At 46.6% G+C, this 23,552-nt stretch overlaps 1 protein-coding gene across 1 annotated transcript in view; it reads left to right on the forward strand.

The window, feature by feature from the left end:
- The window catches only part of kcnq1.2 (potassium voltage-gated channel, KQT-like subfamily, member 1.2), a 357,928-nt gene that overhangs the window by 37,700 nt on the left and 296,676 nt on the right, over window positions 1–23,552 (forward strand). The window contains exon 2 of the mRNA XM_078221112.1: window positions 15,726–15,816. Within this exon, the coding sequence (XP_078077238.1) occupies window positions 15,726–15,816 (91 nt within the window). The remainder of the gene's footprint in view (window positions 1–15,725; window positions 15,817–23,552) is intronic.

A 23,552-nucleotide genomic window follows, 5' to 3' on the forward strand; every position in this document is an offset into this window, starting at 1 on the left:
CACCTGATGTAGGTGCACCCGCAGTACTGTTAGGGAGGGTGTTCTAGGATTTTGAGCCAAAAACAGTGAAGGAACAGTGAGATAGTTCCAAGTCAGTTTGTGTGGTGAACCATCGTTGGTTCCCACTGTGGGGTTGTTCTAATGTTGTTGTTGGGCTAGGGTGTTCACACTGTGGGATTGTTCTAATGTTGTTGTTGGGCTAGGGTGTTTACACTGTGGGATTAATACACCTGTGGTTGTTGCTGTTGTGGTACATCCCAGTCGGGCCCCGCCTCCTGGGAGAGGTATAAGACCCCCTGCTCGGGCGGGACCTCGTCAGTCTGGAGTGGTGTACTTATGTTCTAATAGTTCCATTGTTAGGCAATAAAAGCCTTCAGTTCCCGAAGCCTTGTGTCTTGTGCTCGATTGACGTGCATCAATTTTATTGCCTAACACTAAGCTCTCGACGGAAAGGAGAGTATGGAACAAATACTAAAGCCAGAGCGTCTGACGCTGGATCCACGTGCGGTCGGCGCCTCTAACACCTTCGACCACTGGCTGAAGTGTTTCGAGGACTACCTGGCAGCCTCTGCAGCGGTCATCACAGATGACGACAGACTCCGGGTCCTCCATGCGAGGGTAGCACTGTCTACCTCGCGATCCGTGCGGCCACCACTTACCCGAGGGCCCTCGAGCTTTTAAAAAAGCGCTACACGAGACCTCCCAACGAGATCCACGCTCGTTACCTCCTCGCTACACGACGTCGGCAGTCGGGCGAAACCATGGAGGATTACGCCAATGAGCTCTTGCAGCTTGCCAGGGGCTGCGACTGCAAAGCTGTGTCGGCTGAGCAGTACATGTACGACCTCGCCCGAGATGCGTTTGTGGCAGGGGTAGGGTCTTCGTACATCCGTCTCAAGCTGCTGGAAAAGGGGAATCTCAGCCTGACCCAAGCTATGGAGACGGCTGAAATGCTTGAGGCGGCTTCGAAGAGCTTGGTCCTGTATCCGGAGGACCACGTGGAGACAACGTGGCAGGAGCAGTCACAAATCCCTCCTCGCCCCACGGGCTCGAAGTGCAGTATTATGGCATGCTCCCATATAGACCCGACGACGGCGGCAGCCCCAGGCGGCCCGCGGTGCTACTTCTGCGGAGGAGCCAAGCATCCACGACAAAAGTGTCCTGCTAAAGCGGTGGTCTGTAATCAATGCGGTAAAAAGGGGCACTAAGCGAAGGTCTGCAGATCGAAGCCCAAGAACGGCAGTGCAGCCTGTGACCCTCCAAAACGGGGATCATCACCATCGACGTCGAAGTACCCACGGGGTCCGTCCACGTGCGAGTCCAGGATGACGCCATTGTGGTCGGCGGAGTCGGAGGAGGATGACCACCAGGAGTCGCTACACTTGGCGCCCTCAACCATGTGCGATTCATGGGGGCGGCCATTTTGGTCGACGACAACCAGGAGCGACCAGCAGGGGTCCTCAGCATCGACCTCAGCTGCCTGCAGTGACGTCCAAGGGCCAACGGTGGCGTCGATCACCCTGAACCAGGCTAAGCACCACAGGCTTGACTGTTCAATGATGAACATTAAGGTAAATGGTCGTACAGTTTATTGTCTGTTTGACAGCGGGAGCACTGAGAGCTTTATTCACCCTGACACTGTAAAGAGGTGTGAACTCCAGGTTCTACCTGCCAAACAGACAATTTCTATGGCATCACGGTCCCGATCTGTACCGGTTCAAGGACGTTGTGTGGTAACTCTGAAAGTGCAGGGCACAATTTACGAGCGATACAGGCTCCTTGTGTTGCCGCATCTTTGCGCACCAATTCTCCTTGGACTAAACTTTATGGCCCACATGAAGAGTGTGATCCTACAGTACGGTGGGCCACTCCCTTCGCTGACAGTAGGGGACTAGCTGCAGCCTCCAAATTGTCCAAAGCGCCCCGCATGCAATCTTTCCACATTAAAGATCACCACACCCTCTTTATTTAAGAATCTGGTACCAGGCTGCAAGCCCATCGCTACTAAAAGTAGGCGTTACAGCGCTGAAGATCGGATCTTCATCAGATCTGAGGTTCAGCGGCTCCTCAAAGAAGGGATCATACAGCCCAGCGTTAGTCCGTGGAGAGCACAGGTCGTGGTGGTTAAGAGCGGGAACAAACCCCGGATGGTCATTGATTACAGTCAGACCATTAATCGATATACGCAGCTGGATGCGTATCCTCTCCCACGCATATCTGATATGGTCAATCAGATTGCGCAGTACCGGGTGTTCTCCACCATAGACCTTAAGTCCGCCTACCACCAACTCCCCATCCGCCCAGAGGACCGAAATTACATGGCTTTTGAGGCGGATGGTCGTCTGTATCAGTTTCTTAGGGTTCCATTTGGTGTCACCAATGGGGTCTCGGTCTTCCAGCGTGCTATGGACCGAATGGTGGACCAGAACGGGCTGCGGGCTACCTTCCCGTACCTGGATAATGTCACCATCTGCGGCCGTGATCAGCAGGACCATGACACAAATCTCCAGAACTTTTTGCGCACTGCATCTCGCCTGAATCTGACCTACAACAGGGAGAAGTGTGTATTCCGTACGCGCCGGTTAGCCATCCTGGGATACGTAGTGGAAAACGGGGTCATTGGCCCTGATCCCGACCGTATGCGCCCCCTTGCTGAACTTCCTTTGCCCGCTAGCGCAAAAGCACTGAGGAGATGCCTCGGCTTCTTCTCCTATTATGCGCAGTGGGTCCCCAACTACGCGGACAAAGCCCGTCCGCTTATTAAGTCCACGGCTTTTCCACTCACGCCAGAGGCCCAATTGGCCTTCAAGGCATTGAAACACGACATTGCGAAAGCCACGATGCACGCGGTGGACGAATCCATCCCTTTTCAGGTAGAAAGTGATGCATCTGATTTCGCCCTGGCCGCCACACTAAACCAGGCATGCAGGCCCGTCGCGTTTTTTTCCCGCACCCTCCAAGGTCCCGAAATTCGGCATTCAGCGGTGGAAAAGGAGGCCCAGGCCATTGTGGAGGCCGTCAGACACTGGCGCCATTACCTGGCGGGGAAGCGGTTCACCCTGATCACGGACCAGCGGTCCGTGGCGTTTATGTTCAATAACACGCAGAGGGGCAAGATCAAGAACGACAAGATCTTGCGGTGGAGAATTGAGCTCTCCACCTACAATTACGATATCATGTATCGTCCAGGGAAACTCAATGAGCCCTCGGATGCCCTCTCGCGCGGAACATGCGCTACTATGCAGGAGGACCGCTTGAACGCCCTCCATAATGACCTGTGCCATCCTGGGGTCACTCGGCTCTACCACTTCATCAAAGCCCGCAACCTGCCTTACTCGGTGGAGGACGTCAGGTCAGTGACAAGGAGCTGTCGGATTTGCGCGGAATGCAAACCGCACTTTTACCGACCTGACCGGGCACATTTGGTCAAGGCCACTCGCCCCTTCGAGAGGCTGAGTGTGGATTTTAAGGGCCCCCTTCCCTCAACAGATTGGAACGTGTACTTTCTTAACATAATAGACGAGTACTCCCGGTTCCCGTTTGTTGTCCCCTGTGCGGACACGTCGACTGCCACGGTGATCAAGGCATTCCGTGATCTTTTTACCCTGTTCGGGTACCCCAGCTATATACATAGCGACAGGGGCTCGTCGTTCATGAGTAATGACTTGAGGCAATTCCTGCTCTCATACGGGATTGCCTCTAGTAGGACCACGAGTTACAACCCTAGGGGCAATGGACAGGTGGAAAGAGAGAATGCTACAGTCTGGAAGGCTGTCCTATTGGCGCTGAAGTCCAAAGGCCTTCCAGTCTCCCATTGGCAGGAGGTCCTCCCAAATGCGCTTCACTCCATTCGCTCCCTCCTGTGTACGGCAACCAATGCTACTCCCCACGAGAGGATGTTCTCATTCTCTCGGAAGTCGTCCTCGGGGATATCTTTACCAGCCTGGTTGACGTACCCAGGACCCGTCCTTCTGCGGCGACATGTAAGGGCCCGCAAGTCCGACCCCTTGGTCGAACCGGTCCACCTCCTCCACGCCAACCCTCAGTATGCCTATGTGGCATATCCTGACGGGCGAGAGGACACAGTCTCGATCCGGGACCTGGCGCCCGCAGGGGACGTAGCAACTCCTGTCGCTCCCATACCCCCAGTCACGAATCCCCTATCTCTTATTTCTCCCCCGGACGTGGCGTGGTCAGCACCGGGACCAGTGCATAACAGTTATACTCCACTGTACAGCTTGCCTGAGACTCGGAGATCGGCGCCATCGCAGAATGTACCGGGATCCCCTGCACTACCGCTTCATCAGGGTCAACCGGCCCGTGAGTCCGCGAGAGGACAGCCGGACGCTGTTTTGGAGAGGACGCCACCGCAAGCACCTGCTCCGGTGTCACCGCCGGTATTGAGGAGGTCACAACGACGGTGCGGTCCTCCAGACCGTCTGGACTTGTAGATTGTTGACTTTTTTTTATATAGTCTGTTTTCGCACCCCGCCGGCCTTTGTTCTCAAAGGAGGGGTGAATGTGGTGAACCATCGTTGGTTCCCACTGTGGGGTTGTTCTAATGTTGTTGTTGGGCTAGGGTGTTCACACTGTGGGATTGTTCTAATGTTGTTGTTGGGCTAGGGTGTTTACACTGTGGGATTAATACACCTGTGGTTGTTGCTGTTGTGGTACATCCCAGTCGGGCCCCGCCTCCTGGGAGAGGTATAAGACCCCCTGCTCGGGCGGGACCTCGTCAGTCTGGAGTGGTGTACTTATGTTCTAATAGTTCCATTGTTAGGCAATAAAAGCCCTCAGTTACCGAAGCCTTGTGTCTTGTGCTCGATTGACGTGCATCAGTTTGGTATGTGACTTGGAAGGGTACTTGCATGTGGTGGCGTTCCTGCACATCCTCCTAGTTCTTCTAGATAATAGAGTTCTGGGTTTGGAAGGTGCAGGCGAAAAAGGCTTGATGTGTTGCTGCAGTACATTTTGTTGAAGGTACACACAGCTACCACTGTGATGGTGGTGGAGGGAGTGAATGTTCAAGGCGGTGAATGGATGGGCCAATCAAGTGGCTGTTTTGTCTTGGATAATGTCGCTCTTCTTGAGTTTTGTTTGATCTGTGCTCAGGAGGAGTTGAGAGATGAATTAATTGTCTCTGAATTCCGAACATGATCTTGTAACCTTTGTATTTATATGGCAGGGCCACTTAAGTTTCTGACCAGTGGTGATTCCCAGAATGCTGATGGAGGGGGATTCGGTAGTGATAATGTGGTCAAATGTGAGGACAAAGTGTTTAGTTTCTTACTGGAGATGGCCATTGCCTGGCACTTGTATGGTGTGAATGTAACTTTGCTATTTAGCAGCCGAAGGCTTGCTGCTGGTGAGCATGGACTGCTTCATTTTCTGAGGAGTTGCGTGGAACTGGACGCTGCAATCATCAAATATTCCTAATATTCCCACTCCTGACTTTACAATGAAGGGAAGACCATTGATGAAGAAGTTGAAGATGGTTGGGTTTAGGACACTGGCCTGGGGAACTTCTGTAGTGAAATCTTGGGGTTGTATTGATTGCCCTCCAACAATTGCAACCATTTTCCCTTTTGCAAGGTAGACTTAAGCCAGTGGTGAGTTTTTCCCCTGACTCCCACTGACTTCAATTTTATGAGGGCTACCTTGATTCCCCACCAATGCTGCCTTGGTGTCAAGGGCAGTCACACTCACCTCATAAAACAACACTTTTTACCTCATCCTTGGAATTCAGTCCTCTTGTCCATGTTGGATCAAGGCTATAATGAGGTCAGGAGTTGAGTGGCTTTCATGGAATCCAAATTGAGCAAATTATTGTTGAGTAATGCTGATTGGTAGCACTTTCGATGACACCTTTAATCACATTGTTGATGATTGAGGATAGACTGATGGGGTGATAATTGGCTGGAATGGATTTGTCCTGCTTTTTGTGAATGGGAATACCTGGGAAACTCTGCACTTTATTGGGGAAATGCCAGTGTTGTTAGCTGCATTGGAACAGTTTGGCTAGGTCTGTGGTTAGTTCTTGAACACAAGTCTTCAGCTATCTAGTCAGAGAGTTTTCAAGGTATTCACGGTTCAAGGCGCTCAGCCATTTTTTGATGGCTTGTAAGGCTCAGAATAAAACCTGAGCCATGAGGAGAGTTTGTTTCTGAAGGCGGATTGAGGCACACATACTGTGTAAAAGCATTACACTTCACTAGATGACTGGGCTGTATATAAATGTAAAATAATGATTTAATGTGCCTGAGTTAGTGCAGTTTGTAATTCTGTGGAGAAATGGTGGAAGTTTAAAAAAAGTGTGACCACAAATGACAAAATCATATCACTATTTTGTGAATGGAATTGGCTGAAGGCTGACATCTCTGATAGTGGGACTCTCAGGAGAAGGCTGAGATTCTATAAAATAATGAGGGGCACAGATCAACTAGCTAGTCAAATCTTTTCCCAAAGGTAGCGGAGTCTAAAACTAGAGGGCATAGGTTTAAGCTGAGAGGAGAGAGATATTAAAGTGCCCAGAGGGGCAATTTTTTTCACACAGAGGGTGGTGAGTGTCTGGAACAAGCTGCCAGAGGTAGAGGCGGGTACAATTTTGTCTTTTAAAAAGCATTTAGATAGATACATGAACAAGATGGGTATAGAGGGATATGGGCTAAATGCGGGCAATTGGAATTAGTTTAGGGGTTTAAAAAAAAGGGCGGCATGGACAAGTTGGGCCGAAGGGCCTGTTTCCATGCTGTAAACCTCGATGACTCTATGAATCATCCACTTGGCATTTCTGACTATGATTGCAAAAAACTCACTGACTTGCTGGATTCCACCATTGGGAACGGGGATACTCATGGAGCCTCATCCTCAGATTTCTTGTCTAATTGCCCACCACTGTTCATGACTGAATGTTGCAGGACTGCAGAACTTTGATTTGATCCATTGGCAGTGGGATTGTTTAGCTCTGTCAATAGCATGCTGCTTCTGCTGTTCAGCATGCATGTAGTCCCATGTGCAATTTCACCAGGTTAGCTTGCCATTGCCAGGTATACTTGGTGTTGCTCCAAGTATGCACTCCAGGATGAATCCCTTGGTTTGATGGTAATGGCGTGCGAGAGATATGGAGGTCATAAATTGTGGTGGAATGCAATTCTTCTGTTGCTGATGACCAATGGCACCTCATCAATGCAGAAATTTGAATGACCAAATCTGTTCTCATCCATCATATTTTGCACAGTGGAGTGTTGCAAAACACAATGGAGGGTGCGCTCAGTGTGAAGACAGAACATCACCTCCATAAGGACTGTATGGAGCTCATTCCCTCCAATAGCAATGGATAGATGCATCTCACAGGTAGATTGGTGAGGACAAGGTCAAATATATTTTTCCCTCATGTTGGTTCCCTCACCACCTGCCGCAAGCTCAAACTGGCAGATATATCCTTCAGTACTTGGCCAACTCAGTCAATGTTACTGTTACTGAACTACTCTTGGTGATGATCAATAAAGTTCCTACCCAAGTCCATTTTGTGTCCTTGATGCCCTCAGTACTTCTTCAAGTGATGTTCAACATGGAGAAGTACTGAATCATTAGCTGAGGGAGGACAGTGGACAGGGATTTGCAGGTTTCCTTGTCCACGTTTGAGCTGATGCCATGACATTTCATGGGATCGGAAGTCAATATTAAGGACTGCCAGAACTACTCTCTCCCAACTGTACACCACTGTGTCCTCTGCTCTGGTGAGCCTATCCTGCAGGTGGGACAAAACATATTCAGGGATAATGATGGAGGCATTGGTTGTAGTGAATGATTTGGTGAGAATTACTATGTTAGGTTGTTGCTTGACTAGTCTATGGGACAGCTCTCCCAATTTTAGCACAAGTTGCTGGTGAGAGGGACTTAACAAGGTCAACTGGTCTGGGTGTGTATTTGTAAAATCCAGTGCCTAGGTTAATCTGTCTAGTTTTATTCTTATATGACTTTTTTGTAGTAATTTAATATCACTGAGTAACTTGCTAGGCTGTTTCACAAGTCAATTAAGAGTCAACTACATTGCTGTTGGTCTGGAGTCACACATGGCAGCTAAAAACGGAGGGAGCTCTGGAGGAGTACAAAGAAAGTAGGAAAGAACTCAAACGGGGAATTAGAAGGGCAAAAAGGGGTCACGAAATGTCCTTGGCAGACAGGATTAAGGAGAATCCCAAGGCATTTTATTCATACGTGAGGAACAAAAGGGTTGTCAGGGAAAACATCGGACCTCTCAGGGACAAAAGTGGGGAATTATGCTTAGAGCCCAAAGAAGTAGGGGAGATCCTAAATGAATACTTTGCGTCGGTATTCACAAAGGAGAGGGATGTGTTGACTGGGAGTGTCTCGGTGGGGAGTGTTGAACCGTTGGAGAAAATCTCCATTACAAGGGAGGAAGTGTTAGGTTTGTTAGAGAATATAAAGACTGACAAATCCCCAGGGCCTGATGGAATCTATCCAAGGCTGCTCAGGGAGATGAGAGATGAAATCGCTGGGCCTCTGACGCAAATCTTTGTCTCGTCACTGGACACAGGTGAGGTCCCAGAGGATTGGAGGATAGCTAATGTGGTCCCGTTATTTAAGAAGGGTAGGAAGGATAACCTGGGTAATTATAGGCCGGTGAGCTTGACGTCCGTGGTGGGGAAGTTGTTGGAGAAGATTCTTAGAGATAGGATGTATGCGCATTTAGAAAGGAATAAACTCATTAATGATAGTCAGCATGGTTTTGTGAGAGGGAGGTCATGCCTCACTAACCTGGTGGAGATTTTTGAAGAAGTGACTAGAATGGTTGACGAGGGAAGGGCCGTGGATGTCGTCTATATGGACTTTAGTAAAGCGTTTGACAAAGTCCCTCATGGTAGGCTGGTGCAAAAGGTTGGATCTCATGGGATAAAGGGGGAGGTGGCTAGATGGGTGGAGAACTGCTTGGTCACAGAAGACAGAGGGTGGTAGTGGAAGGGTCTTTTTCCGTCTGGAGGCCTGTGACTAGTGGTGTTCCGCAGGGCTCTGTATTGGGACCTCTGCTGTTTGTGATTTATATAAACGATCTGGAAGAAGGTGTAACTGGGGTGATCAGTAAGTTTGTGGACGACACAAAATTGGCAGGACTTGCAGATAGTGAGGAGCATTGTCAGAGGCTACAGAAGGATATAGATAGGCTGGAAATTTGGGCAAAGAAATGGCAGATGGAGTTCAATCCTGATAGATGCGAAGCGATGCATTTTGGTAGAAATAATGTAGGGAGGAGCTATACGATAAATGGCAGAACCATAAAGGGTGTAGATACGCAGAGGGACCTGGGTGTGCAAGTCCACAGACCCTTGAAGGTGACGTCACAGGTGGAGAAGGTGGTGAAGAAGGCATATGGCATGCTTGCCTTTATAGGACGGGGCATAGAGTATAAAAGTTGGGGTCTGATGTTGCAGATGTATAGAACGTTGGTTCGGCCGCATTTGGAATACTGCGTCCAGTTCTGGTCGCCACACTACCAGAAGGACGTGGAGGCTTTGGAGAGAGTACAGAGGAGGTTTACCAGGATGTTGCCTGGTATGGAGGGGCTTAGTTATGAGGAGAGATTGGGTAAACTGGGTTGTTCTCCCTGGAAAGACGGAGGATGAGGGGAGACTTAATCAAGGTGTATAAAATTATGAAAGGCATAGATAGGGTGAACGGTGGGAAGCTTTTCCCCAGGTCGGTGGTGATGTTCACGAGGGGTCATAGGTTCAAGGTGAAGGGGGGGAGGTTTAACACAGATATCAGAAGGACATATTTTACTCAGAGGGTGGTGGGGGCCTGGAATGCGCTGCCAGGCAAAGTGGTGGAGGCGGACACACTGGGAACGTTTAAGACTTATCTAGATAGCCACATGAACGGAGTGGGAATGGAGGGATACAAAAGAATGGTCTAGTTTGGACCAGGGAGCGGCACGGGCTTGGAGGGCCGAAGGGCCTGTTCCTGTGCTGTATTGTTCTTTGTTCTTTGTATGGAGTTTAATCCGGACAAATGTGAGGTAATGCATGTTGGAAGGTCGAACACAGATAGGAAATATACAGTAAATGGCAGAACCCTGAAGAGTATTGATAGACAGAGGGATCTGGGTGTACAGGTACACAGGTCACTGAAAGTGGCAACGCAGGTGGAGAAGGTAGTCAAGAAGGCATACGGCGCACTTGCCTTCATCGGCCGGGGCATTGAGTTTAAAAATTGGCAAGTCATGTTGCAGCTTTACAGAACCTTAGTTAAGCCGTACTTGGAATATAGTGTTCAATTCTGGTTGCCACACTACCAGAAAGATGTGGAGGCTTTGGAGAGGGTACAGAAAAGATTTACCAGGATGTTGCCTGGTATGAAGGGCATTAGAGGAGAGGTTGGAGAAACTTGGTTTGTTCTCACTGGAACGACGGAGGTTGAGGGGCGACCTGATAGAAGTCTACAAGATTATGAGGGGCATGGACAGATTGGATAGTCAGAAGTTTTTTCCAGGGTGGAAGAGTCAATTACTAGGGGGCATAGGTTTAAGGTGCGAGGGCAAAGTTTAAAGGAGATGTACAAGGCACGTTTTTTTACACAGAGGGTGGTGGGTACCTGGAACTCGCCGACGGGGTTGGGGTGGGGGGGGGGGGGGGGGCGGGGGGGAGTGGAAGCAGATACGATAGTGAGTTTTAAGGGGTGTCTGGACAAATACATGAATAGGATGGGAATAGAGGGATATGGTCCCCGGAAGGGTAGGGGGTTTTAGTTAAGTCAGGGAGCATGGTCGGTGCAGGCTTGGAGGGCCGAAGGGCCTGTTCCTGTGCTGTAATTTTCTTTGTTCTTTGTTCTTTGTTCTATGGGTCAGACCATCTACAAGATGCACTGCAGCAGCTCACCAAACATCCTTCAACAGCACCTTCCAAACCTGCAGGCTGTACCACCGCAAAGGACATGGGCATCAGATGCACGAGAATACCACCACCTACAGATTCCCCTCCAAGTCATTCACCATCCGGAACTATATCACTGTTCCTTAACACTGCGGCTGTTCCTACAACACATTAACTCGGATTCCCCCCCAAAAATTATAAGTCCCCAATTCACGTGAAAATGGGAGTAACTTCTACTGATTCTTTTTAGTGGAATTTTCAGATTGAATGTCCCACACTCAGCACTGCAGAGTGCCCGAGGAAGATTCCCTCTGCAAATCAGGGGGTGGGACCTATTCCCACTCGAGATGCTGACAGTATAGTGCTGAGTGGGCCACTGCGCATACGCCGATCTCCACTCTGACACATCAGCGAATGCGCAGTGGCCCCGCATTGCTGGCCTCCAGATCGCTGGCCAGCCCCGCACCCCCCCATCGCTGGCCTCGCAGAGCTGCCGACCCTCCGACCACTGACCTCCCGGACCTTCCCGGGCCAGCCCCTATGGCCCCACTCCCTGGCCAGCCCTGATATCCTGATTTCACCCCCACTCCCCCCTCCCGCAGCACCGATTCTCCAGCAGTCCCAAACCACCACCCCGCCCCCACACCCAGATGGCCAGCGCAGATTGTCGGCCACTCTCCCTCTGCCAGCAATCCCAATGCAGAGTGGCGGCGGGACCCCCCACCCCCACCGATCGTGCCCCCAAAAGGCCCCACCCCTCGGCACTGCCCAATGCCTGGTGGGCAGTGCCAGTGTTCTCCTTGGGCATTGCCAGTTTGCCCCTTGGGCAGTGCCAGGGGGTCAGGCTAGCACTGCCAAGCTGGCACTGCCCAATGTCTCTGAGAGACTCTCAGAGACATGGGAACAAAACTCTTCAGGAGAGAAACTCATCACCTCGCCTTGCCCCAGGTAGTATCTAAGTCCAAGTCGGGACTTTGGATATTTTTGTGAAGCTTTTGATACTTTTTGAAGTAGGTCAGAGGGTAAGTATTTTGTGTATAACAATGTTTGGTATCTTTTGTAGTGAAATTTTAACACTTTTGTGGTAACTTGGTAAAGTACAATAAAGGAGATTGTTGTATGATAATTTGAGAGTTTGAGTGCCTTTGTCTGTAACGTCAGTTGACCCTGAATCTGAGGGGTAACATTTAGCATCCTTGGGTGGGCCCAGTATTCAACGAGGTTGACTAAGTGTGAAACTTAGAGCGTGCCAAACCTTAAAACATTACAGACATTGAGTCTGTTACTCTGGGAGTGCCCAAGCTGGGGTCTGGGACCCATAGAAGCAAACTAGTCAATAGACAAGGGTAAACTCTATAGTAAGCCTTGAGGGATGCTCAGCCCTTCTCCTGTGAATGACTTGAGAAGTTGTGGAGGGCTTGGGGAGAGAGAAGTTGCGGAGGGGGAGGGGGGGGCGGCGGCCCGGGGAGAGAGAAATTTCGGGGGGGCCCGGGAAGAGAGAAGTTTTGGAGGATCTGGGGGGAGAGAGGTTGTGGGGGGGCCCGGGGAGAAGAAAGTTGTGGGGAGTTCGGGGAGAGAAAAGTTGCAGCAGGCCCGGAGACGGCACAGTGTCATAGTGAGTGTGTGTGTGTGTCTGTGTGTGTGTCTGTGTCCATACTCAGTTGTGCATGATGCTGGAAGTAATCTAGAGATGATTACATTTGAGGTCCTGCTTACTAATTTCCCACCTGGCTCCATAAATTCTGACTGCAGGACCACCTCTCCCTTTCACCCTCAGTTGTTCATACCAATGTGGACCATAACTGCTGGCTGTTCACCCCCTCAGGGGGCTCTACGGCTGCTCAGTAGCATCTTTGACCCTGGCACCAGGGAGCCAACTTGTAATCCTGGATATACGTCTGCAGCTGCAGAAATGTCTATCTATTCACCTATCAAATCAACTATCACAATTTTTCTTTCAGTCTTACATATATATATTATCCTCTCTATACAGCTGAGCCTCTCATGATGCCATTGACTTGACTCTGGCTGCAATCCTCAGATGAACCGTCACTCTCATCAGCATTTAGAAATGAACGCTGGTTAGTGAGTGGGGTGCACTCATGGGACTCCTGGTCTATCTGCCTGTTCCTCTTTGACTGTCTGGTAGCCACCCATTCCCTCTCTTCCTGCATGCACTTAAGCTGTGGGGTGACCATGTCTATAAACCTACTATTCACAAAGCTCTCAACCTTATGATACACCACAGTATTGCCAACTTCTGCTCAAGTTCCGAAACCCAGAGCTCAAACTACTGCAGTTTATGACACTTCTTGCAGAATTGGTATCCAGGACATGGGAAGCACCTTGGATTTCCCACAAAGCACAGGATGTGCATCATACAGGAAGGAGTAACCCTGCCACTTCTTTATTTATTAGTTAAATTTGCTATTGCTAATAAAACTTAGCAACCCTAACAAAGCGTACTGCTTTGAATAAATATTACTACTGTTAATAAACCTTACTAAGAATGATAAATTTGACAAATACCTAACACACCTTATAGTAGTAATAAACCTAATTAAAAAAAGACAATACTCACCAGCTATACGCTTGTTAATCATTAGTATGTAATATTTTTAATGTTTTAATCCACCAGTTGTTTTGACTCAGTCCATAAGCAACACTCCTCATCAACCCATCAACTTATGACTTTCCCGTGCTGTTACGCCGTGATTTTTGCTCTTGAACATGGCTCTGCTGGTCCACAGCCTAGCCTTGAACTCCAGCTGTTTCATATCACTTTGATAGCCTCGAACTCTCTCTCCTTGTTGCCTATCTCCTGGCCACTGCTTTAATACCTTGAAATCCGGCATCTGATTACTGCTTTTATGGCCTCAAATGCTCACTCCTTCTCTGCTCTTTAATGGCCCCAAATGCTCTCTCCATCATACCACTTTTATCACCCCAGATGCATGCTGCTTCTCCGCTCTTTTACGGTGCTGGACTCTCTCTGTCTCTTGCTGCTCTTGTGGTCCAAACTCCCACTGCATTTTGCTGTTTTTATTGGCCTGAACTCTTGACCCATCTCATTACCTTAATAGCCCTGTATTCTTGCTGCTTTTATGGCCTCGCGATAAACAACCTATTTTTAATATTTTGCACGGGAACATCTCAAAGGACATTTTTGTTGTGGAAGATGTCTTATTGCAGCACTTATCAATAAATGGACTAGAAATGCAACTGGACTAGCCGTAGGTTTGGATGGTGCTGTATGAAGAGCCATGGTGACATCCTGCATCTTGTAGGTGGTACACACTACTGCCACTATTTGTCAGTGGTGAATGGAGTGAATGTTTGTGGAATTAAGTGGGCTGTTTTGTCCTGGATGGTGCCAAATTTGCTGCTGAGCTTCTTGAGTGTTGTTGGAGCTGCACTCATCCAGGCAAGTGGACAGTACTCCATCACACTCCTGACTTGTGCCTTGTAGATGGTGGACAGGCTTTGGGGAATCAGGAGGTGAGTTACTTGGTGCTTCTGACCTGCTGTTGTAGCCACAGTATTTGTATGGCTAGTCCAGTTGAGTTTCTGGTCAATGGTAACTCCTAGGATTTGGTAGTAGGGTTTCAGTGATGTTAATGCCATTGAATGTCAAGGGGCAATGGTTAGATTCTTTTTTGTTGGAGAAGATCATTGCCTGGAAATGTTACTTGGCACTAAACAGCTCAAGCCTAGATATTGTCTGGGCGGACTTCTTCAGGATCAGAGGAGTCGCGAATGGTGCTGAACATTGTGCAATCATCAGTGAACATCCCTACTTCTGACCTTATGATGGAGGAATGTCATTCATTAAGCAGATTAATATGGTTGGGCCTAGGACATTACCCTGAGGAACCCCTGCAGTGACATCTTGGAGCTGAGATGAATGACCTCCAACAACCAAATCATTTTTCTTTGTGCCAGGTATGACTGCATTGACTCCAGTTTTCTAGGGCTTCTTGATCCCACATTCGTTCAAATGTGACCTTGATGTCAAGGCCAGTCACCCTCACCTCTGCTTTGCTAATCCAAAGTGAAATGTTTAAGCCATCCATTAAAATGTAAAAAATATGTAAAGTAACAGCAAAGGGCTTGGCTGGCATTGTATTAATGCAATGCTGAGTATTGTCATCCTGAGTCAATGTGCAAAAGCAATGACTGCCACTGCAAATCGAAGGAACCTAATTTAACTTGGGGCGCCAGATATCCTTTGGAAATAGGTACAGTACATTAGCATCATATGAACCTACACTTCGCGCCTTGATTATTTGTAAAGAAGTCAATGAAAAAAGTGAATATAACTTAACAACTAATGTTTCTTGTAAAGCGCATTGGCGTTAACAAGTCTTCCATGGAAGCTGGAAATGAGCAAAAACAAATTGAAAATCCAATTTTATACCACAACCATTTTTATTTTCAGTTGATTCCAATGGGAAAAAAAAGCTGCTGATTTGCTCTTGCCCAGTTCATGCTTTTAGTGAAGACCGATTTCTCTCCCATTATGCACCTGGATTTCTTTTTAATGTTTAGCTTGTGCAATATTGAAGAGAATCAAGAACGTTCAACTCGATTTTCTTTCTTGAAACAGCAAATGAATTAAAGGGAAAAGGAGTAGAATGAAAGTCAAAGGTCATAATTCTGCAACTGTTTGATTTTAACTTTTATTTATTTTAACGTGGGTGATGACATTCATGACAAACTTCACTCTTTCACCTTGCTTAATTAGTGCTTAATCAGAATAGGGATATTGTGAGGCAGAATTGGGATCCCAATATTTAATTGCTTTTTCTAAAAAAAAGTATTTATTTTTAATTACAGATTCTTGATGGTGTTGATTTGTTTGATCTTCAGTGTACTATCTACCATAGACCATTATGCTGATTTCGCGACTGGGACTCTTTTTTGGATGGTAAGTAGAGTACTAGCTGACATGAAACTCCAAGCTGAATGTCATTCAAATGTTCTAGATCGACAGAAATGAATTTACATGGTGTCTGTAATAAGCAATCAGAATGGCGATCAGATGGCAAGTTGTAAATCTATCCCAGTATTTCCATGGTTAATTCTTTGGAACAGATTAAAATATAAGTGTTTATCCAATAGTAAAGGAACTATAGGAAGGATATCATATAGTTAAATAGAGGTTTTAATAAGCTGATGGTGTAGGGGATAACGTTAGCTTGGAAAGAAGGGTTGGTTAGCTGACAGGAAATGGAGAATAGGTATAGGTAGGTAGTTTTTGAGTTGGCGCGATGTGATGAGTGGATTGCCACAGGGATCAGTGTTGGGACCTCAACAATTTACAATTTACTTTGATGTTTATGAAGGGACTGAATGTATGTTTGCTAAATTTGCTGATGACCTAAAGCTAAGTAGGAAGGTAAGTTGTGTAGAGATGTCATACAGTCATAGAATCATACAGTGCAGAAAAGACCCTTCTGCCCATCAAGTCTACAGCCACTCTCTGACAGATCATCTTATCCAGACCCACTCCCCTGTCCAATCCCCGTAACCCCACAAATTTACCCTGCTCATCTCCCTAACCTATATTACAAGATCATAAATTTGGAATCTTATTATCAGCCTGCTCCACCATTCAGTGGGCTGCAACTTCTAAGCTCCCTAGCATTGGATTTAGGGGGATCTGATGCACTGGAGAATCCCTCTTGGATCTTTCAGATAAGGCTTTGCACAACATTTGCCCAGAAGTGCTAACTTCCCCTGGGCAATTGCCCTATGCTATGAACCACCCAAAAATGTGATATAAATTGCTAACTTTGGATGGCTCCATCAGGGTTTCATTGCTGTATACAGTCTGTATAGAACCAATGAACCATATATTAACAATGGCATGATATTAACAAGGTTTAAGGTGAGAGGGGAGAGATACAAAAGTGTCCAGATGGGGCAATGTTTTCACACAGAGGTTGGTGAGTGTCTGGAACAAGTTGCCAGAGGTAGTAGTAGAGGTGGGTACAATTTTATCTTTTAAAAAGCATTTAGATAGTTACATGGGTACGATGGGTATAGAGGGATATGGGCCAAATGCGGGCAATTGGGATTAGCTTATGGGTTTTTTAAAAAAAGGGCGGCATGGACAAGTTGGGCCGAAGGGCCTGTTCCCATGCTGTAAACCTCTATGACTCTATGACTCCATGTATGAAACTGCTTTAAAAAAACCAGTCATAATTTTTGAAAGAAAAACTGGTGTTACGACAACCATATAAAACTGTCAATCAACCAGATTATTAAAGTTTCAATAAGAGAAGCCTTAAGCACTTGGCACTTCTTAATCTTGTGCAAATAAACATTGAACCATTGACAAAGGAGATCACAGAATAAATAACTTATTACAACTTCATAGGGCTGTCAATCAAGCAAAATCAACACTTTTGTCCACTTGTATAAACAAAGTTAATCCTTTCATAAGACAGGGTTCTCAGCCAAGCATGCATAAAATGGCCAGACCTGACTCCATTCTGCACTCATCTTCCTAGACCAAAAGTAACATTTAAAGGGACGCTTTATACAGAATGGAGTTTGACAAGTCGAGAAACTTTCTGACTTGAGCTACCCGTATTGGTAGTGAAATTCTGGCCCTTTAACTCATTCAGAACCCATTCACTTACACAGAGTTAAAATCAGACTCCATATCTCTCGAACTTTATTAGACCTGCTACTATTCTCTTATCTTTTATCCGACCAGGCTCTTTCCTGTGTACTGAATATAGACAATGTGTTACAGTGACACAAAAGAATCCTTCAGCCTGTGTGCTGTAGTCATTGCACCTTCCAATAAGAAACATTTGATCAAATAATTTTTGATAGCTTTTATCTACATTTAACTAAGTTGTTTAAAAATTTTGACATTTGAAATCAGATACACATTCCAAGTTCCTCATACTGCAATTGATTATTGTCATCACTTTTAGGTTTCGTAAGGAAATATGTGCATTTACATTTTTTATCCTCACTTTTAATGTTGAAGAAATGATTTAGAAATATTTCTTTGTAATGATAAATATGGGAGAAGATTGTGAACAGGATTCTAGGTGGTCAGGGCGGGGGCCGGGACGTTGTTGCTGTGAATTAATAGAACTATTTTAGACTCCAAGATATTTGGAAGTGTAAAAGATATACTGGGGACAGTCAACATCTTCTGTGGGAGTCAGTACAGTGGAATTTTGGGTATCTGTGCAATTGAACTTACAAGAAATCTATGTCCTTCTGCACTTTCAGTACAATTCCAAAATCACAAAATATGTCTGGATGTGGAAGGTCATTTGATCTTAATTACAAACATACGAACAAGGAGCAAGAGCAGGCCATTTAGCTCCTTGAGCCTGCTCTGCCATTTAATAAGATCATGGCTGATTTGATAGTGACCTCAAATCTGCATCCTCCCGACCCCAATAACCTATCACCCCCTTGTTTATCAAGAACCTATCCACCTTTGTCTTAAAAATATCCAAAGACTCTGCTTCCGCCACCTTTTCAAAAAGAGTTCTAAAGACTTAGGACCCTCTGAGTGGAAATATTTCACCTAATCTCCGTTTTAATTGGGGGCCCTTTATTTTTAAACAATGACTGTTCCACAATAAGAAACATCCTCTTCACATCCAAGTTCCCTCAGGATCTTGTATGTTTCAATCAAGTCGCCTCTTACTCTTCTAAATTCCAATGGGTATAAGATACAAGTCTAGCTTGCTCAGCCTTTCCTCATAAGACAACCCACCCATTCCATGTATTAGTCTGAACTGCTTCCAAAGTATTTGCATACTTACGCATCCTCCAGAACAACCTTATAATGGCTTTTCCCAATTGTTTCTTAAATTATTCCAAAAGTTTCACCTCCAGGATAGTGCCAGATGCCCACTACAACAATTTGGCACTCTGCATGAACAAGCATCTCCTTACGGCAGTTCTAAACGTATGTTCTAGTTTGAACCATTCATGCCTTTTCCCAGTCCAGTAGTTTAGTGTTTTGAATTTATTATCATAAACTTATATATGAAATCTCCTTACATGCTTAATTTCATGCCAAAGACTTATTGTCAGGCTATTCAGCATTTCCTTGGAGCTGTTGGTTATCTTTTACTATTTCTGTTTGTTGCCATCACGTATGTTTATGAAAGAAAATCTTTCTTTCCCACTGGAGACAAATGTTTCTTATGCTGCAATCTTATTAGTTTGTGCTAGAGGGAGATATTGCTTTAGTTTTGTGTAGTTAAATCCATCCTATAGTGTGGTTTTACCTTTGAAGATGTACAGACCAAACTGTAGTCAAACTATTGGTAAGTCATTGAGTGTTTTTATTTGAAGGAATTAAATACTACAAACAGGTAACAAATTCAAATAGGCAAAAAAATTGACAATTAACAATTCCAGTATGGACACCTATCTTCATGTATTCACTGAAAACATAGAACCAACCACTGATGCTGAGTCTTCTTTTCCCTGTGCTGCCCCCTCACCACCCCCCCCCCCCCCATCCATGCCCCCCCATCCATGTGCCCCTGGCCTGGCCTGGCATGGCTACCAAACAATTGGTAGCAGCAGTAATGGCAAGTTCAGATATTCATGGATTGCTGACCGGTGGGATTGAACAAGAAGTAACATTGAATATGGGTGACATATATACGTGACCTATTCAACGACATATGCTTCCAAGACATCAAGGGCTTCAATGTACTTTCAGGCTGTGAATTTAATTATGTCAAAGCAGTAGCCATGCACCTCACGCAAAACTCTCCCAAACGCAGGAATCTTATCAGTTTGCATGGTTAGACACCGGGTTCAGGTAATTGTGTGTAACAGAACCCCGTAAGCATTCAATCATGCACAAGAGGAATGACTCTCCACTTGTAACATGTATATAGGCTGACTTGGATGGATAGAACATGCTGCCAGTACCATCTCAAAGCTGAACAAGCACAATAAAGTTGAATATACTGCCCTGGATTATCTAACTTCTCTTGGTGCTACCTATTGAAATCCTGCTACAACAGTTCATGATCCAGATGGGCATGTACTAGGATTCCTCTGGTTAAGTTAATAGCTGTAAATGTGGCTAAGATACAAATGGAGAGGCAACCCTGAGACAGCAACTCATCCAAAACTGAAAATCTTGATGCAACAGGTTGGACAGCCCCTGAGATGAAATGGAATGCTGTTCATGGCCCAGAGAACAGTGGCCATCTCCTCTCGCTTTCACTTTACTTCCCCTAGAACCTGTCAGTCTGAAGTGTCATGGACACGTCTCCCACATCTTGCTTCATCCATGGCGTTTTCACAATCAAACTGACCTCATCACCCTCTTGAGGTTCCTGGGCCTCCAAAGAATTCTCACCCTCCTCCATTTCACTTTCTGGCTATGGATCACCACTTTACAGTGCCAGATTGTGAAGGCTGAAACACAGTGATGATGCATAAAACTCTATCAGGAGTTTACCTCAGTGTGTCATCTGAGTGGTCCAAGCATCTGAAGTGCATTTTCAGAATCCCAATGGTCTGTTATTAGGGAGCGTGTGGAACAGTGAGCAGCATTGTACTTCTGCTCAGAACATCTCTGAGGGTGATGCACTAGTGTCATCAGCCAGCATTTCACTGGGTGCCCTTTGTCACTAAGCAACCATCCCTGTAATTATTGAGGCCCTTCGAAAATTTCAGGCACCTGGGAGTGACTCATGGTATAGCAGCCATGACAACTCCCAACTTTGGCACAAATGTGAATAATATGTTTCCGATGATCACACACCAATTGTACATTGATGGAATTGTTGCCTTTGCAGTTTGTAAACTTTACGGTCTGCTGTCATGGAACCCTTAAAGCCATACGGGTGCAGTTGATTGCACCTTGTTTTATGGGGAAACCTGAGATGGCTGCAAAGCTGATAATTTCACAGCCTAGCTGTCTTTCTGCATAGCAGACCTCACATACTGATGTGCCTTCCTGTAAAGGGCATCAGCGACCTCCTTTATGTATTTATGTATTGTGGACTGTAAACTGCCTCAAATATCCCATATTAATCCCTGGAATGACCCACAGGCAAAGAAGTTGAGCACAGCGGCCACCTTTAAAGCCACTGGCAGGAGATAGTCTCCAACTCCATTGGGCAGCAGGTCTTCAATGAAGGATGTGGCAGATTGGATGTACCTTAGCTCAGGCCAATGCAGACATACCCAGTATTGTCTCTCACTCACTTGTAAATAGGATACTCTCGGTCTGGCGATTTGCCTCCATTGTCTGGGTCTTTCCTCATGACCCTATTATTCTTGTTCTTGTTCTCCTTCACCCTGAACATCAGGCGAGGCCTCATGTGGAGTGATGCTCTGCATAGTCTCTTCCTCTTTCACCTCATTACAACCCTCAAAAAGGCAGCATTGGGCCCTGGACCCATCTCCATTTCCACCTTCTCTCCGAAATGCAACATTAAATTAGAGATTAATGAGGAATGGTTCAAGACAGCGAAGCTCACAATCTGCCACCCGTAAGAAATGCAATGGCCTACATGGCTTCAGCTCTATTTTCGTTGTCGCTTCCTTGTCTTTGAGGTGCTATCACTCACATTTACGTAACCAGGCTGCCATCCAGAAACATGACATCTCAATGCCTGATTGGTACGAGAAGATTTGAATGACAAGAGCTCCCTAACCTGGCTCAGTTCTCCAATCTCAGATCTGACTTTCCAATTAACAATAAATTGCTGATGATTAATTACGTGCTGCCCTTTGGCACGTTAAGAATGCCAATTCTGGAGAGTACCTGACTGGCCTCCATTAATGGAAGGTCACAGATGATGCACCTATACCTCCTCCGTAATTTCCTGCATCCCCAAATTACTCATTCATTGTGTTAATGCTGACATGCTGTGAATGTGATGGGTTTCCCTTTTACAGCACTGATAAATGCATTGGCTTCCCATGGCTTTCCATATTGGAGATCTTCCTCCTTTCTTCATAATAAGTCTCCAGTTCACTCTTGCAGCACCAGCAAATTAGAGGCCACCCCAGAATGTGCCCCTTAGTGCAGCAGTGCACTCCTCCCACACAGCTTCAGACCTTTCCCATTCAGAATTGCTTCTACTTTCAAATTAAAACTGTGCAATAACTCCAGTAGCGCAAGATGGTTGCTCTGTACTACTATTTCCAAAATGAGCTTCAAGTTCCCTCTCTGACTGTCTGTCTGTGTCCCCGACATCTACCTGGAACCTACTGATGTGAAGGTAGAGCTCCCTCCTGTTGTTCTCCAGCCTCCCCCAATAATACTGGATCCCATAGTTGTTGTGGTGGACATTCTGATCCTTCCATCACTACTGAAGTGTCCATGTCCCACCTGGAGGCTTTGTACAGAATCACCCATGGAGGTGCAGCCCTCATCCCCCGGAATTTTTCTCATACCCCCGTTGCCCTTATAATGTGTTCCCCAAATACAGGCTGCAGATGCATCCCATTACAATCACCATATTATCTGCAGCCCAGTACCAGGCCCATGGACAGTGACTGTGTGACAGCCGTGCACACCCAGCTGTGTTTCTTTCCTCTGCAGCACACAGCCCATGCCTGATGGATGCAGAACCCCATGGGTATCTCAATCTCTAACTCCTGGATGTAAGCCCCAGACCAAGGACTCTCACTTTCACACTGTTGCCCATTGTTATGAGGACTACGCTGTCTCCCTTCCCAACCTATCCCTCTTGTGGCACACAAACAGCACCCCCCCGCCCCGCCACTTTTCCATTTGAGAGTCTGCATGCATCCCTTCAGTTCAATCATGTGGTTCCCTTTCACCCCTTTGTTTTGAAGTGTTTCAGTTATCCATGTTGGGCTGCAGCTTTCCACCCCTCAGTCTACCCTCTGTCTCCTATTGTGCTTACTGCCTTCCAGTGTGTTTACTGTTCCCCAACCCACTCCCTTGCATAGCCTTCCTTCTCCATTGCCCCCTCCATGTGTTCAGCCTTTCCTACCACATCCCCCAAACCCCTTCCAGGCCTTTCTTCCCCATTGCCCCTCCCCCTTTGCCTCCTCTCCCCACATCCCTTTCCACTAAATTCTGCTAAATTCTGCAGCTCAGTTTTGTCTGAGTACCACTGTTGTCCTTCTGGACAACGGTGGCACCATTGGGTACAGGCCACCTCCAAGCCGCATCCCCATTCCAGCTGTAGAGTTGCCCGGAGCAGGCTGGACAGGGGCACGCAGTGGCAGATTTGTAATGCTTCTAATTGAGTCCTATTCTTAGGGGAATCGACCGATCAGAGCTCACTGTTGCTCTGCATTGCCTGCTGATAGACTCAATTGTATTTCTCCAGCTTATCAGCAAATGTAGTGCTATCAGGCTCTGATTGGTGCCCCCGCAGCCACCGGCCAGCATGAGCCTCCCCCTTTGGTTAGGGTCCTGTGCTGTGGCACAATGTTTCATTGCAAGTCCACCTCTGATAGGGGTCTATTTCATATTGAAATGGGAAACCGGCAGAAGGTGAACAGGCAGAGAAATGGTTGTGAGGAGGAATTGGTAAAAGACACATCCTTAAGCTGCATTCAAGTATCTGCATATGGCACTCAAAGTGATTAGTAACTATGATTAATGTGAAAACAGATAGAAAAATAATTCTGTATTAATTAATAACTACATCTTGTCACTATTTT

The sequence above is a fragment of the Mustelus asterias genome, chromosome 9 (assembly GCF_964213995.1).
Source record: "Mustelus asterias chromosome 9, sMusAst1.hap1.1, whole genome shotgun sequence".
NCBI lineage: Eukaryota > Metazoa > Chordata > Chondrichthyes > Carcharhiniformes > Triakidae > Mustelus > Mustelus asterias.